Source organism: Sinocyclocheilus rhinocerous, unplaced genomic scaffold, assembly GCF_001515625.1.
Source record: "Sinocyclocheilus rhinocerous isolate Xijiao unplaced genomic scaffold, SAMN03320098_v1.1 scaffold322, whole genome shotgun sequence".
NCBI lineage: Eukaryota > Metazoa > Chordata > Actinopteri > Cypriniformes > Cyprinidae > Sinocyclocheilus > Sinocyclocheilus rhinocerous.
Window position 1 is genome coordinate 178,713 of NW_015641027.1, and position 16,165 is coordinate 194,877.

The following is a 16,165-nucleotide window of genomic DNA, read 5'->3' on the forward strand; positions in this document are numbered from 1 at the left end:
TAGGAACACCAGATCTATAGTACACACTTAACAAAATTAAATAGCCATTTTGATGTCTGAAATGCAATTTAACATAGGATTGGCTGGAGATTTTTTACAGATAATAAGTCTAGATAATTTATTTTAAAAATCAGTAAAAAAAAATGATGTGTCATATTTAGGAACAAGATAAAGGAAAGGTCATAGAAACCTGACCTTACAAAATCTAATTCTGATTTAATACTGTATCCTCGCCAAAACTATTGCACACCTGCCTCTGCCCCCCTCCCCCTGTGCAAGACAGTAACACTATTTAGTTGTAAAGCATTACACTCGTAATAATGTTTATGACTACTTTAAAATTCCACTAAAATGTACTAAAAATGCACTATAGATGTGTTCATAGAAAGTATCACCACATTTTGAAATGGTAAAATTGGAGATAATGACTAAACATGATTTATCCAGGTCTTTCACATTTTCGTTTGTCATTTAATAATCATGTAACCAACACTTTTCATTCAAATCAACTTGCACTGCACTAATAGCAAGAGAGTCCCCTTGGAGCAACCTGGGGTAAAGTGCCATCGCTCAAGGGCACAATGATGATAGAAGAGCTCAGTTTTTCCCCAGTTCATGACCTCTGTGTGAAATTAAGCTTGCCACAACCATTTGGCACTAATAAAGGTTTATACACAAAACTTTGATCCAGATCCTGTCCTACATGTCTTTTAAAACATATTGTCTAGCATAACACTCTGACCTATATTTCAGGCTCGAGGGGCTTGTTGTGGAAAGTACAAAAGTAAATCACCAACACTAACAAACTAATCTTACAGAGGGAATAGATCGATAGTTACAGTGTTAGAAAATAGGGGTGGAATGGTTCAACTTACTCACGGTTCGGCTTGTATCACGGTTTTAGAGTTACAGTTTCGGTACGGTTCAGTATGTGCTATGTTTAGGCAAAAAATATACTGTCAAATAAAAATAAAGAAAATAAGAATAATCAATCTAACTACAAGCAACACACAAATAAATACAATAGAGTAAAGATACAAATAAAATAAACAGTGATTTCCAGGTTTTTTTATATAGGTCTAACATTAGTTTTTTAGGTACAGAAGTTGAATAAAGTAATGAAAAGTAAAACAGCATTGCATATTTGACTGTATAAATTAAAGATTATCTTTATTAAAGTTACAAAAGCTATTCAAGAGCAGTGAGTGATTTCTTTGTTGTTGCTGTTTGATTAATATTAAGAAAGTGCTGTCACTTTAAGACAATGCACTGATCCAGTGCAGTGATACAGTATGTTCAGCCGGCTATGTCTGCTATAGGAGGATACTTACCAAGACGGGCATTTTGACATACTTTTTGTGTGAATTTGTCCATTCAAACACAATACTTAAGAGAGAGCTTAATATTTGCGCGCGTTCTGAGGCGCGGGTTTGCGCGCTTCAGATGAGCACACGCACAAATCTTCTCACTGAGTGCGCGAGCTCGCGACCTCTGGCTCTTAAATGTTTAAACTGGTAAGGCTTAAATGAGTTTAGTATAAACACAGATATCAACGTGTGCTGTTCAGGTCTCACCTGTGTGTGCGCGCGCGCTATCAGCACCCGGGTGATGATGGAATAAATGCTCATATTCCAGCATATGGCATTCACATTGAACAAGAGTGAATGGTTTGTTCACGTTTTTTTTTTATTTTCATCGCTGTTGTTGTAATGTATTGGGAAGCCAGAATGCGCATCCGTCAACAGAAACATACATTAGCCGAACCCTGTTTGTTTTACATGTTATTTATAGCAAACCATATTACAGATGCGTTGTCAGATTTAAGTTGAACCGCGGTCCTAGCGCGCGCCGAACCATGTGTGGAGAACCGTACAGTTCGATTTTTTTCCGTGAACCGTTCCACCCCTATTAGAAAATGATCATTGAGGTAATTACCATCATGGAAAATCAGGAAATCATAATCAAACATTATTTTGAAAGCATATTCCAAGGGTATAATCATACCCTTGGAATATGCTTGCAAAATGTAATTTAATCAATTATTCACATAGTCATATAGCATGGTACTTTAAAGAATAGTGTGGCATTACAGAGGTACCATGTCTAAATCATGTTGGTATATACCATTTTTTTACTTTTTTTTTCTACTTTTTAAAAAGGGTAGACAAAGGGGACATCGAACAGAGTCTCTTCTTGGTTGGGTATGCAACGTATTGGTTGGGTATGTAATATGTAGTAAATATCGCTTTGTATAAATAATATGTACCTCAGACAGACTGACTTGTACTGTGCTGTATCAGTACTAAAGGAAATTTGCAGCGATCTGATCAGACGACAGTCAGCTTTCAAACTCTGAAACTAAAAACAAATGTGACAGATGCACTGATAAACTGAAAAAGAGGCACATAATGTCAATAAACATCATAGACAATTAGCAGATTAGGTTTGCAGATTTGATTATGACAACGAAATCTTCCTGTACTTTAGATTTGTATTTCTCCTCAGTGTAAAATATGTATGACAGGCTATACTGTATTCTTCAGTTGTTCAGGAAAAATGCAGGGGGACAACACTAGAATTAACTTAAAAAAGTAAAAACGACAACAAAAGAAAAAGAACCTACAAAAATTCATTACATTTGCATTTCTTTTTTTTTTTTCATTTCACCTGCTAAATTATGTAGTTCTGTCTCATGGGAACATTTGGTCCAATGTGATGCACATCCACTTAGCTGAAGAAAATCCTCTTGGCAAACTGCAGTGCACAGTCGGATAAATTCTCTCTTTTATTCCCCCTGCTTTTCTGAGATACCCCCATATCCCTTGTTCTTGGGTATTTATTCATATCTGCTTTAATATTTGAAGGCAACTGGAGATATCCTTCGTCCAGCTCTTAATAAACAGGACCAGCCCTGGCCTCGACTGCTTGCCTAGCTCGGACACAAACCTTTGAACTTCTTTGTGATCAAATGATAAGAAGGACAATATTGACATGGAAAAATCATGCATTACACAGTCATGGCCACTGCTGAGGTGTCTTTTCATTACAGCCATTTGAGTCCTTCTTGACGTCATATGATGCAGCAAGTTCATATCCTTTTCACCAGACGAGTTCGGAGAATGGGTTGTTTTTTGTTCTTTTTTGGCAGAGCTAATCCAATATCCCTGTCAGACTGTACTCTCCATAACCCACTCAGAGCTATCAAACGGTGCCTTATCCCCTTCCCCCTCGCTCTCGTCGCACTGCAGGAGCATACCGTTGACCGAGAGACTCCTCTTAGTCCAAATGTTGCTGATGCGTCGTGGGTAACTAAGGCACTGTGAAGCACCAAAGTCGCCCATGTCAAACGAGTGGCTGCGCTTGGGCTTGTTCTCTGATGGCAGCATTACAAGCTTCCCAAGCTTGGACTCTCCCTGGCCTAGCAGAGGCTCCTTGTCAGTGGGCGGTCTCATGCCCATCGCCATGGTCCCTGAAGAAGATGCTCCTACCGGATCTCTTGCGGGAACCCTCAGGTCCAGAGAAGCAAATGCCCCAAGCAGGTTATCCAGGTTTGGTCGTGCCTTAGTTGACGACTGCTTCCACCTGTTGGGCAAGGTGTTAGAATCCACATGTCGATTGTAAGACTCAACTTTCTCACTTCCAAGGGAGTCAGCCGAGGAGGATGAAGAGGACGAGATGCTACTCTGCAAGGAGCCACACTTAAACTCCACCACTTCATCTCGCATCACCACTACAGTCTTTGGAGCCTGTGGTGTAGGAGCGCCGTTGTTTAGTCGCTGTGTAGCCTGTGGTCTCCCATTGGTCTGGGAGTAGGTATTGCTCACCGTCACCAACTTTGCAACCTGCAATCCACTGTTTACTTTATAGCGTACCATAAGGATGACGATAAAGACCAACAAAGTGACTACGATCACTCCACCAATCACCAAGATCATGGTTCCTCCTAAAAACTGACTGTGCAGTGACTGGCAGCGGGGATACTCGTCACGTGTCTCAAACTGCACACAACCCACTATGTTCGTCGCAGTGAGTGTGGTAGTGGTGTCTTCCCAGATGGCCAACACGCATAGATCATACTGCATTCCTGGCATCAGGTTGTTGACCAAGAAGGATCTGCTGATCACCGGAATCATCCTGTGAACAAGAAGACACAGAAATTAACACTGACTCTCAAAGTTCAACAGAAGACTAATCATTAAGTAGATGCAGTAGATTGAAACCAGCAGTATATCATACTGAAGGTGGTTATTAAAATGCACATACTGATTGCTCATTGCTTTATTATGGATGCACACGATGCTCTGTGCGTTGGCAGAAAACAATCATTAATCCTTTTATTATGGTGAAAACTTAATTACTTGGAAAGCACTGATCATATCAACCTTGGAAGTTCATTTAGATGAAATGATTTTGAAATGAGGTCTATTGTGCAGTCAATGGAGCCAGAGATAAAAAGCAGTTGTTTTTGACTGACAGGAAGCAATGTGGGGATTACGTAAATATCACTATTTGAAAATGTACTTGACGCACATGCAACATTACTGTCAACACTGAATCATTAAAACAGGCAAAGCATTTTTTTGAATGGTAATTAAGTAAATATTGTTTTGGAAAGGGGGAAAAAATAAATTAATAAAATTTTTATTTTAGGTTTCTGAATTGGTTAAGAGGATAGATCTGGCTTAATAAAAAATATATTTCCTTAAGTTCATTGTATGTAGTACTCCAGCACTCGACCTCCTAAAAAGCACCTTGCGTACAGAGGGCATGTAATCACAAATTATATTTTTTTCTAACTGCATTAGCTCATCATTATCTGGTACATTCTTTGCAGATACCTTGCTGTGGATGTAGACTGAGAATACGAATTAGAGTGCAATCATTTACCTAACTACCCTGCTATGAGAAGGTTAAGTAGTTGAAAAGGAGTGATAGAAGTGTCTGAGGCTATTTTCAGAATCTGGGCAAATAGAAGAAAAAAATGTACAATTATATATTTCACATTTTATTTTTTTAAAACCACAAGCAATAATAAGAATAAACATAAGATTAATATGCGTATATTTGTCACTGGGGTTCAATGCAAAATAAGACATAAAAATAGGAACCCAAAAATGAAAATTATGTCATCATTTACCTACTTACTAACCCCTATGACTTTCTGCATTGCAACACGAAAGTAAATTACTGTTTTTAAGATATTAAGATATTGGGGAAGTTGTGGTATTGAAGGTGGGAGAGAGCGCTGTACATTCACTCCCCCCACCTACAATCCCTGCTGGTACGAGACTCGAACCCGCAACCTTTGGGTTGCAAGTCCGAATCTCTAACCATTAGGCCACGACTTCCCCAAAGATATTGTAAGGATTCAGAAGACTTGGAATATAGTGCATAAGTCATATGGACAACTTTATGCTTTTGCATTCCCAGTCATTGCAAGTGCATGGACAAGAAAGACAAGCATAGTATTAAGACGTTCAGTTTTGTGTTAAAGGAAATTAAAAAGTAAAAGGGCAAGTAAATAAGACAAAATTACAATTTTTGGGGTGAACGAAAAAAAAAAGTACTATTGAGTTGATTTGGTTCTTTATCTTAGGCCTTTCCTAAAACTAGCACATCATGGGATTTTGTGTTAGAGACATCCATCTGGGCAAATAGAAGAAAACATTTACAATTATATATTTCACATTTTATTTTTTTAAAACCACAAGCAATAATAAGAATAAAAATAAGATTAATATGCGTATATTTGTCACTGGGGTTCAATGCAAAATAAGACATAAAAATAGGAACCCAAAAATGAAAATTATGTCATCATTTACCTACTTACTAACCCCTATGACTTTCTGCATTGCAACACGAAAGTAAATTACTGTTTTTAAGATATTAAGATATTGGGGAAGTTGTGGTATTGAAGGTGGGAGAGAGCGCTGTACATTCACTCCCCCCACCTACAATCCCTGCTGGTACGAGACTCGAACCCGCAACCTTTGGGTTGCAAGTCCGAATCTCTAACCATTAGGCCACGACTTCCCCAAAGATATTGTAAGGATTCAGAAGACTTGGAATATAGTGCATAAGTCATATGGACAACTTTATGCTTTTGCATTCCCAGTCATTGCAAGTGCATGGACAAGAAAGACAAGCATAGTATTAAGACGTTCAGTTTTGTGTTAAAGGAAATTAAAAAGTAAAAGGGCAAGTAAATAAGACAAAATTACAATTTTTGGGGTGAACGAAAAAAAAAAGTACTATTGAGTTGATTTGGTTCTTTATCTTAGGCCTTTCCTAAAACTAGCACATCATGGGATTTTGTGTTAGAGACATCCTTTAACACACTAAAACCACATCTAGCAGTGCAGCCTGACACATTGTCTACGGTAAGCCTCTATGCCAGCTAGTCCATTACTCATTCATAATTGCTTTCCCATCACAGGAGAAGACGCTACATTCAGTGGTGACAGCTTTACGAGAGAGCCCAACCTTTTTCCACTCGTGCCTTGTGATTGATTTTTTTTCTTTGTTGTTGCCAGCATCCAGGCTAACACTGCTCTTCCAAGACAGGAGGAAGAAAATAGATCTATGGATAATACCACATGCAGTTCACTAGCACGAAGTCATTAAAGGGGTCATGAACTGCAAAATCAAAAGTCCCTTGATTTTTTTATATATAAGAGGCGGTTGTGCTATAAAAAACATTCTGGACGTTTCAGAACTCAAAACTTTCTTGTTAGTCTAACAACAACTTATATTGAACTCAATCTGCCAAAACAACAGGTTGTGGAATGTGCCACTTTATGACATACTGTAATCGTGTGGCTAAACAGTGCCTTCTGTTTAGCCTCGCCCACTGAATAACGGACATAGTACAGTAGGTAAATGACAAGAGCGGTAAATGCAGGTCTACACAGAAACCAAATGATAAACTGTATTTGATGAACTTTATTTATAAAGAAGATCCAGACCGCATCAGTAGGAAATTGGTCCTTTGTTCACTAAATTTTACTGCAAATTTGTTTACAAACAAGGCACAATTCGAAGCAGGATTTTCAGAAAGATTGAAACTAAAAGACGATGCTGTGACTACTATATTGGATCGAACCACACAAGTGTGAGTAACTGATCACTGTGATCACTATCTATGAAGGATGCAGGCTGTCAAACACACACCACCACTAGCCAATCATACCAGTGGGTGTTTACTTCCAAGTCTACAATCCGCCATACCTATTCAAACAAAGTGTTCCGAAGAGTGGGGTTAACAGGACAGAGAATACCCTATTGCTTCTAAATTATGTTTTGCTTTGTTTTTTTAATGTAAAAAACTTCATAACATTATAAGTGGACCTCAGAGAACAGTACAAAAAAACAAAAAACAAAAAAAACAAGGCAGTTCATAACCCCTTTAAGTAATAGAGAGGCACCAGAAAATGAACCGTCATACTCATTCTTTGTAGATTATATGTTTTTCACAAGTCAGGCAAACCAGATAGCCTAATGCTTATGCATAGCCTTTCATATTTAGGCAGTTTGAAAGGGGAACCCATCACTTTGATTATAAAGAAAGAAGTAAGAGAAGTGAGCTGAAATTAAAATCAAAAGAATAAAGCATATCATAAAAGCTCTTGTTGCCTCAGGCTTCCAATGGTGATGATCATGATGGTTGTATTATGCAAAGAAAAAAAGCCTAGAGGTAATAGGGATTTCTACACATTTTTTTTCACACAGAGAAAATGTTGCATTCGATTAAAAGATGGAGAAACCAATCTTTCGACAGCTAATAGTGGTTTATTTAAATATTTAAAAAAAATGTCTGTGCCTTTTGACTGTAATACAAATTGTATTTATGTATTCATTCATTTATTCATTCATCCATTTATTTATTGTTTAAAAAAACAGTCTACATACATATTGCTTATAGTTTTAAGCATACGATCATAAAAAGGTTTGCTTCTATCGCAAAGATATTTTGATTACACTTTATGTTACAGTATGTGTACTTACAGTGTAATTACTGGGTAAGTACTGGGTATAAGGTAGCTACATGGGTTATGTTAGGGGTTGGTTCAGGGTTAGTACAGTAGTTATTACCCAGTTATTGTAAGTGCTATAATAAGTACATAGGCATAGAACAGGACTGTAAAATAAAGTGCAACCAATATATTTTCTAGAAGAAAAAAAAAAAATACTAGCATATTTTTATTTATTTATTTACTTATTTATTTGTGTGTTTGCCTAAATACTCAACAGGCAAGGAGGACTATGGATTATCAAGTGCTGTTGGTGGGTTTTAGACATACAGTGGTGGACAAAATGATTAGACCACAAGTACTTTCACCAGCTAAAAAAATTGTTTTAAGTCAGTTATTTCTATCTTTTGCTGTAGTGTGTCAGTAGGAAATATCAGTTTACATTTCCAAACATTCATTTTGCCATTAATTGTAATAATCCAGTGAGATTATTGGAACATTTGGTGTGACCATCCTTTGCATTTAAAGCAGCTTTTGCCCTAGGTGCTCTTGCGCATAGTTTTTCAGGTAGCTTTGCAGGTAGGTTTCTTGAAGCATCTTGGAGACGTTGCCACAGTTCTTCTGGATTTAGTCTGTCTCCGTTTGTTCTGTATCTTCATGTTATTCCACGCAGACTGGATAATGATGAGATCAGATCTCTGTGTGGAGCACTGGCTATTATCAGACTCCTTGTGCAAACAAAAATCTCACTGGATTATTACAATTAATGGCAAAATGAACGTTTTGAAATGTAAACTGATATTTCCTACTGACACACTACAGCAAAAGATAGAAATAACTGACTTAAAACCATTTTTTAGCTGGTGAAAATATTAGTGTTCAAATAATTTTGGCTACCACTGTAATAACTGTTAAACATATATTATTATAGTATTTATTACATTTTTTATCCCACTGCCTTGCAGCGTAAACTGGCCGTCTGTCCCTCCAGGACCAAAAGCTTATGGGTATGTTGGGTAATTAACGGTGGTTCACACACAAACTCTTCCTCTCGCACATACCAGAAGTAGCGACCTTTCAGACTAGGAGGGGAGGCGCATGTTTCCATATCGTCCTCCCGTTCTAAACGGCGCAACCAAAGAATCTCACAGTTACAGTGAAGAGGATTCCCGCCAAAGCTGAGAGACAAGACCGGGGCAAACGGTGTACTAAGAACGCTGCTGATCTGTGACCGAGCAAAGATGGGATCTGGCGGAAGCTTCTGGAGACGGTTTGATGTAAGATCCAGCCTTGCCAGCTTTTCTAGATCAATAAAAGTGCCTTCAGCGATGTGGCTGATGAGGTTGTGGTCCAGACTCAGCTGGTGTAGGTTGAGCATTTTCCGAATGGCCTCCCAGGGTATGCCTCGCAGGTTGTTGTAGGAGAGGTCTAGGTCCTCCAAGGTGAGCAGCAGGTCATCGAAAGCTTCTTTGGAGATACGAGTCAGTTGGTTGTTGTTTAGGATGAGGTGTTGTAAGTTCACTAAGCCTCGCAGGACATCTGGGCCCAGCTCTGTCAACCGGTTACTGTCCAGGTGCAGCGAACGCAAGGTTTCAAGATCCACAAAGGAGAAGGGCTGGATGAAGCTGATGGTGTTTCGTGACAGTGTGAGGTCCACAAGGCCCGTCATGTTGGTGAAGTCCTGCTGGGTAATTTTGATAATGTAGTTTCCTCCCAGGCGTAACTCCACGGTTCTTCTGTCAATGTCAGAGGGCACGAACAGCAGACCTTTGGATGGGCACAGTGTGCCCAAGGACTCTGATAGGTTCTGACAAACACAATATTTAGGGCAGGCTGTGGTCATCATCACTGCGCTTCCCAGGAGAAGGAGGCTGCAGAGCACTTTGGCCATGGTAAATCACAAGCAGGGACCTGGATAGACAACAAGAAAAAAAAAACAAAAAAAACAATGGTCAGTCCTTTCCGGCCATACAAACAACAAATGATTTATTGCCTCTGCAAGGGCTATCTGATAAAAATAGTCCTCCTTTTGAGCAAATTTTAGTCCTCATTATGAACCAGCTTAGGCTATTAGAGGCACTTTTTGCAATCCTCATACTCCTGTCAGAGCATTGAAAAGATACTGAGGTATAAAATATATTTTATAGTTGCCGGAAGCAAGAGTGTTTGACGCTATGTCCGTATGTGAATTCCGCAGTAGGCTCCATATCTCTGACACAGAGAGAACGGATGACTGCGCTTGCCCTCAGACAGCAGCCCATAATTCCTGTATATATTTGTATCATCAATTCCAAATATACTCAAAACTTAAATCAATTTTAATCAGTGCTCTGCCAGACTGAGTATAATGGTAGGGCAGGGTTGGTGGAACTGTTTTTACGTGCTTGCAAGAAGGAGAAGGGGTGATTTTCATTTCCAGGCGAGAATTAAAGGATAATAATTCTCTCAGCTGGCAGCACTCATACAATAAATCATCATTGCCTCATCGATACCGTAAATTCCTATAAACCCCAGTACACAGAGTTCTGGATTCCAAAATTATGAGCAACAGCTTATGAGTTTTCAAGCACATCTTGCTTGCTAGCCTCAAGTTTATTGCATATATCAATATAGCTCCGAGGTGAAAGGATGTATATCTGAGTGTTTGTAGAAAACAGGGAGTTGGGTGACTGACATTGGAAACTAGACTGCAACTCATCTTAGAAAATCAGCAAGATTTTTATAAAGAGTAATATTGTGATTACCCTAACCATGTACTCAAAATTGCCTGCAACAAAATAAATTAATTGTTGCATACAGGGGATGGATATTTCATTGCCAATTTGACAGACATGCAATCAGCTTTTGGTAATGCCAGATATTTATGCCAGGGCTGCATTTTGCTAGAAAGCAAATAGCAGAATTACCATAACATGTCAGGCAATTTTGTTTCTCAGCTACTACAAAAACCCTGAAGACTACTAGCACATTAACAAACAATGACTTCTGGTTTTAAAGTCTGGAGAAATGCAATATTTAAAATTGTACAAACGTTTTGAAATGTGGAAAGAAACTAGTAGGACATTTCCCAGTAAACTGAAAATGTGATACACCTAATTTTCTTGTCTATAGTAATTTTACGCTGAAACAGACATCTTGCAGAGAATAAAACATTTTGATGTTTTCTGGAACATATTTTTACTTTACTTCCCTTCTGAGCATATTCCCCAACTATCAATTACTCATTCTCATCATTTCATTCTCAGGAAATCAGATTTTACAGTTTTAAGAAAGAGCAAAAATCCAAAAATACATATTGGTCCAGTATATGTAAACAGTGCAGAAGAACACAAATTCCATCTTGATAAAGACAGGAGGAAGAATGTTTAACCATAGGCATTTGCAACATTTCATTACTGTCATGTTGGTTGGAATTTATGGGCACCCCATATTCGATTCGATTAAATATACCCTATGCGGAATAAAACTTAATTTAAATGTTCATTCAGGACTCACACTGCATAGCAGTGTAAAGTTATAAGAAGTGTTCTTGGGACAAGGGGATATTTGTCATTTTTGACAGCTAAAACCTGATTAGGCTGAATACAGTTGAAGCTTGCCCTTTAGCAGGCCTGTATTTCTGAGGTAAGTTTCCTGCATTACCAATTCTCTTATAACTGCTTGTCAAGCCTCATCTTTATTCATTCCCTTTGCAGCCTGCTAATGGCACAGCCATCAAACACATATATAACAATTGCTGAGGAACACAGCCCTCAAGAACATTGCACATATCTGCATTTCATCCAAATCAGACAGAAAAGGACGGAATGGCGGAGTGGAAAGGAATTTGCTTCACTTTATCAAATGAGCTAAACATCTCGGCTCGTTTGTTGGAGGGAGTGTTTAAATGAGCTAGCCTGGTCACTGCTAACTTCAAGCAAATCAACAAAAAGAGATCTAAGGATTGAGAAAAATCATAGAACTCTCTATTTTTGTCAGTTCAGCAGACATTAAGGCCAAAGAATCATAACTTTAGTAAATGAAAGTGTGTAAGAGCACATCAAAAAGTCTTTTATCAAGTGAAGGAGAAGGTGCCCATGAGACAGCAGGATGTGAAAAACTACAGAGACGACTAAACATCCAAAGGCGAGGTAAAAGCTTAGGCTTCGCAATCATACAGTGCTGAAGCGCAAGATGAAGGTAGAGCTGCCATGAAATGGAGGGCCATTTACTGGAGATCCAGGGGAGAACTCCCCAGTGCAGATGCCTGATTGGACATGGCCTAACCATTATGACAGTTGGAAGTCAGTTTGACAGCGCTGCTCTGAAATCCTCATGACATCTGACTGCAAGATGAATTCCGCAACTGGCATAATATTTGTGCAATGGTCTAAGAAATGTATTTATTTATTTATTTTTACAGTACACAACCATCTTCTACTTTATCATACCATTTAAATATAATAAAAATTCAATGATGGAGTTTCTTCATCTTCTTCCTCTTCTTATATATGTCAAATGCAGAGTTTTCAATTTGATAAATTAACAGTTGTTCTCAAGTACATTTCTTTTTTTTTTCTTTTTGTTAAATTGTTAAGCCAAAAAATATGGCTTCTTTATAGGACATTTAAGGTATATGCATATGTATATGTATGTGACAATGCATGTATGAATAAAACTTTACAGCGTGTTTAGCTTAAATCTTTTAAAGTGACATGACATGTAGCCAAATATGGTGTCCCATACTCAGAATTAGTGCTCTGCATTTAACCTATCCAAGTGAACACACACTCCCCCCACCTACAATCCCTGCCGGTACCGTGACTCGAACCCATGACCTTTGAGTTACAAGGCAGACTCACTAACCATTAGGCCACAACTGCCCCGCATAATCATGCAAATTACCCAGATGCTCTCCGACAACACTCTAAAAGTGTGCAGAATGAAATCCCAAGTGAAGAAACACATACATGTCTTGTGAAATCAACATGTACAAGCACGCCAAGTTTACGACATAATCACTCTTTTCACATAATGTCTTGGTCTACTTAAAGTTCAGGCTTCTTCTTGTACATCATTGCAGGTTTATGAAAATCATTTCATTATACAATAAATGCCATGCTGCCTTTACGCTCTGCCAATAATGTTCTTAACTCAACACTTCTGTGCTCTTTTAAAAGTCACTACTCTTTTTCGCAAAATACATTTGTTGACAAATGGAACAACAGGAGTATGGTATTGGAGAGAAGGTTATTAGAGAATGGTCTCATTCAGTAGAGTAAAGAAGAAAAATTAAGGTTTTTGGATGTGCTATGACTAGAAAAGCTCTAGGGTTGACAGAGGGGCTAATGGATTGCTTTTGGTCTACATGTACTGGCCTCCATTCCACCAGAGATTATTGTCAAAACAATTCAGTGCACTGTTTCCACCAGAGACATGAAAGCTGGAGGAAGCTTGGTGTTACCTGAGGTAATCTATGCTCAGAAGCTCTGGAGATAATGGGTAATTCTTTGTGAAGTATGAGCAAACTACTGTAAGTAGCTTTTGGGGTGAACGTCTTAGTGCAGTGAATGCCTTTTCATTCTCCACAGCTCAAAAGTCGTTGGCAGAATTTCACAGTTAGAAATAAGTTTCACATAATTGCATGAATCCATGCGCTCTATGAAGACAGCTTTGAACTAGTTGGATCTGCTTGGAAGTTTTTTGCAGTACTTCTATGTCTCATTTATTAAAAAGCTACACAAAAACTATAGACTATTACTTAGAATTGTACAGCACTACTTCACACAAAACTGAAAATTGTATAAGAGAAGATATATTCAAGAACGTACTACAAACACACACACACACACACACACACACACACACACATATATATATATATATATATATATATAGAGCTAAGTAGATTACTTATAAATTGTATTTAATTACTGATTCCAAATTACATGACAAAAATTGTAGTTGTTAACGTAATCCATTACATTACACAATTTAGGTAATATAATGAGACTTTCTGATTACTTTTGGATCACTTTTGACCTAACTTGTTTTATCACATCAATTTAAATAAGATTATCTTGTACCATATTGATATATAAAAAAAAGAAAAATTATATATATATATATATAGATATATATATATATATAAAGCTCAAAACATACATACACACACATCTGCAAACAACTTCAGTTTTCTGAGCCCTTTTACTGACTGCAGAATTATTGTTATTACTGTGGATTTTATTACTTTTATTACTTGTTTTTTTTTATTATTATTATAGATTTAAAAAATATATACACAATATACATTAAGTCTTTCAAAGTTGTTATAGCATTATTGACAGAGTTAATTCTGTAAGTTTTATCTTAAGTGAAAATGTTTACTTTCATATCATAGCTAATACAGCAACCAGTCCAAAGTAGTAGCAGTGCCTAAATAATAAATACTAAATAGTGCAGCTTTTAATCTTTTAAACAGTGCAACTTTTATTATTCTAATTAAGATCGCTTGCTCGTGTGAGAGAGAGGTAAAACAGAATAGGCTCTCTCCTCAGCGCTTCCATTTGGTTCTCTCAGGTCATTTAGGCAATAATTCACACACATCGCCTTATATAAATCCATATCCAGAAACTTGACCCATCATATTTTACTCTCAACCACCATTCACTCAAACAGCAAATCCTCATCCCCTCAGACATCTCATCTTCAGCACACTGGCGTTCTATCTCAGCGTTGCCATGCAAATGGTCTTCTTGCCCCTTGCTTTCATTTATTCCCTGTGCCAGCATCTTTCATAACAAGTGCACAGCAGAAAAGGTCAGATTTATTAAAAGCTCTCTCTATATATATTTTCACCCTCCCTCTCTTCTTCTATCAGTGTAGTCACATCCACGGCTGCTAATCATTTTCGCCTTTACACGCAAACATCCTGTATCTCCCATTCCTTTGATTAATGTGCAGACGACACAGCGCCATTTTAGTGGGAAGTGATGAAAGCCCTCAAAAGGAAAGCAGAGCGCAGCCAAAGGGGAGGGTGACAATGGGTTTATTTCATACTGCGGCCAAATTAATTTTCACAGCAGGATGCGGAGGTTAAAAAATCAGATTGCTTCTCTGCTCGACGACAGGCTAATTAACCTTAACAGCTTATGTTGTGTCTACGCTACGCTAATCTACAATTTTGTGTTTATTGTTGCTAAAGTGTGCGGCTCATTCACATACAATAAAAAAAAAACACTCCATTTGAGTGTGCCTTCGCTCTATAATTTGTTTGCTGATAATGAGATAATGTAACATGGTAGACATTCAGAGCTGATAAAGATTGTGTTTTTCTTTTAGCATTACCCATTGTATGAATTAATGTACATTTTACACTGCTGACAACAAAATGTCATTGAGTAATAATCACTGAATGTAGCATGTACACGACTGGGATTCACATTCAAATCCCACTCTTCCTCTCTGACTAAATCTAGATCTATTATTTGGTGAATTTTGCCCTTTAGACAACACTTTAGACAAACCTGTTTACCTACAATAATCATTCATCTCAATTATTAAATAGGCATATATTTAATCAGACAGCTTGGGGAGCATAAACTGCAGAAAACAAACAAAAAAACATTTAAAATATTAAACACTTCACCTTTAAATGTGCTATTGTGTTACACCTACATGTACAAACCTCATAAAAAGTATGTATATTTTGATAACAGGACAAACAGTAATCAATTTGCTCCCTTTAGTCATTTATCAAAAAGAGCTGTTCACAGGAGACACATTTATTAAATATTATGTCCTCTAAAAGCAAAACACAATCATAGGGCTATGTGTCTGATATTGTCAAGCCCTGAAAAGGGAAGAGCTAGCTGTCAAATTTTGCACTCCAGTGAATATTTCCCAGGGTAGGTTTATTTTTGAAAGTCAATTTCTCTACGCACATACCTTAAAGTCATGACTACAAAAAGCTTTTCAACAAGTCCACTATTATTGTGAAGGAAAAAATATGATGATGAACAGAAGCTGACAAGCTGGCATGTCGTTACACTATATGGGGCAAGTTGTCACAATGGAATCTGCCATTAACTGCCAATTACATGCTTTAAAGCCAAATTTAAGCAGCAAAACAATTACATGTAAGCAAGTAAGTAAATACATAAATAAACTATAGATTTGGATATAAAAAAAAAAAAAAAAAAAAAAAAAGTAAATCC

The 16,165-nt window shown here is 37.6% G+C and overlaps 1 protein-coding gene across 1 annotated transcript in view; it reads right to left on the reverse strand.

Moving 5' to 3' along the window:
- Nucleotides 1-1,909: 1,909 nt before the first annotated feature.
- The window catches only part of LOC107754074 (leucine-rich repeat and fibronectin type-III domain-containing protein 2-like), a 103,746-nt gene continuing 89,490 nt past the window's right edge, over nt 1,910-16,165 (reverse strand). Inside the window, exons 3-5 of the mRNA XM_016570389.1 lie at nt 8,926-9,881; nt 4,839-4,855; nt 1,910-4,134 (exon numbers count right to left, since the gene is read on the reverse strand). Of these exons, the coding sequence (XP_016425875.1) occupies nt 3,168-4,134; nt 4,839-4,855; nt 8,926-9,861 (1,920 nt within the window). The 5' untranslated portion in view covers nt 9,862-9,881 and the 3' untranslated portion in view covers nt 1,910-3,167. The remainder of the gene's footprint in view (nt 4,135-4,838; nt 4,856-8,925; nt 9,882-16,165) is intronic.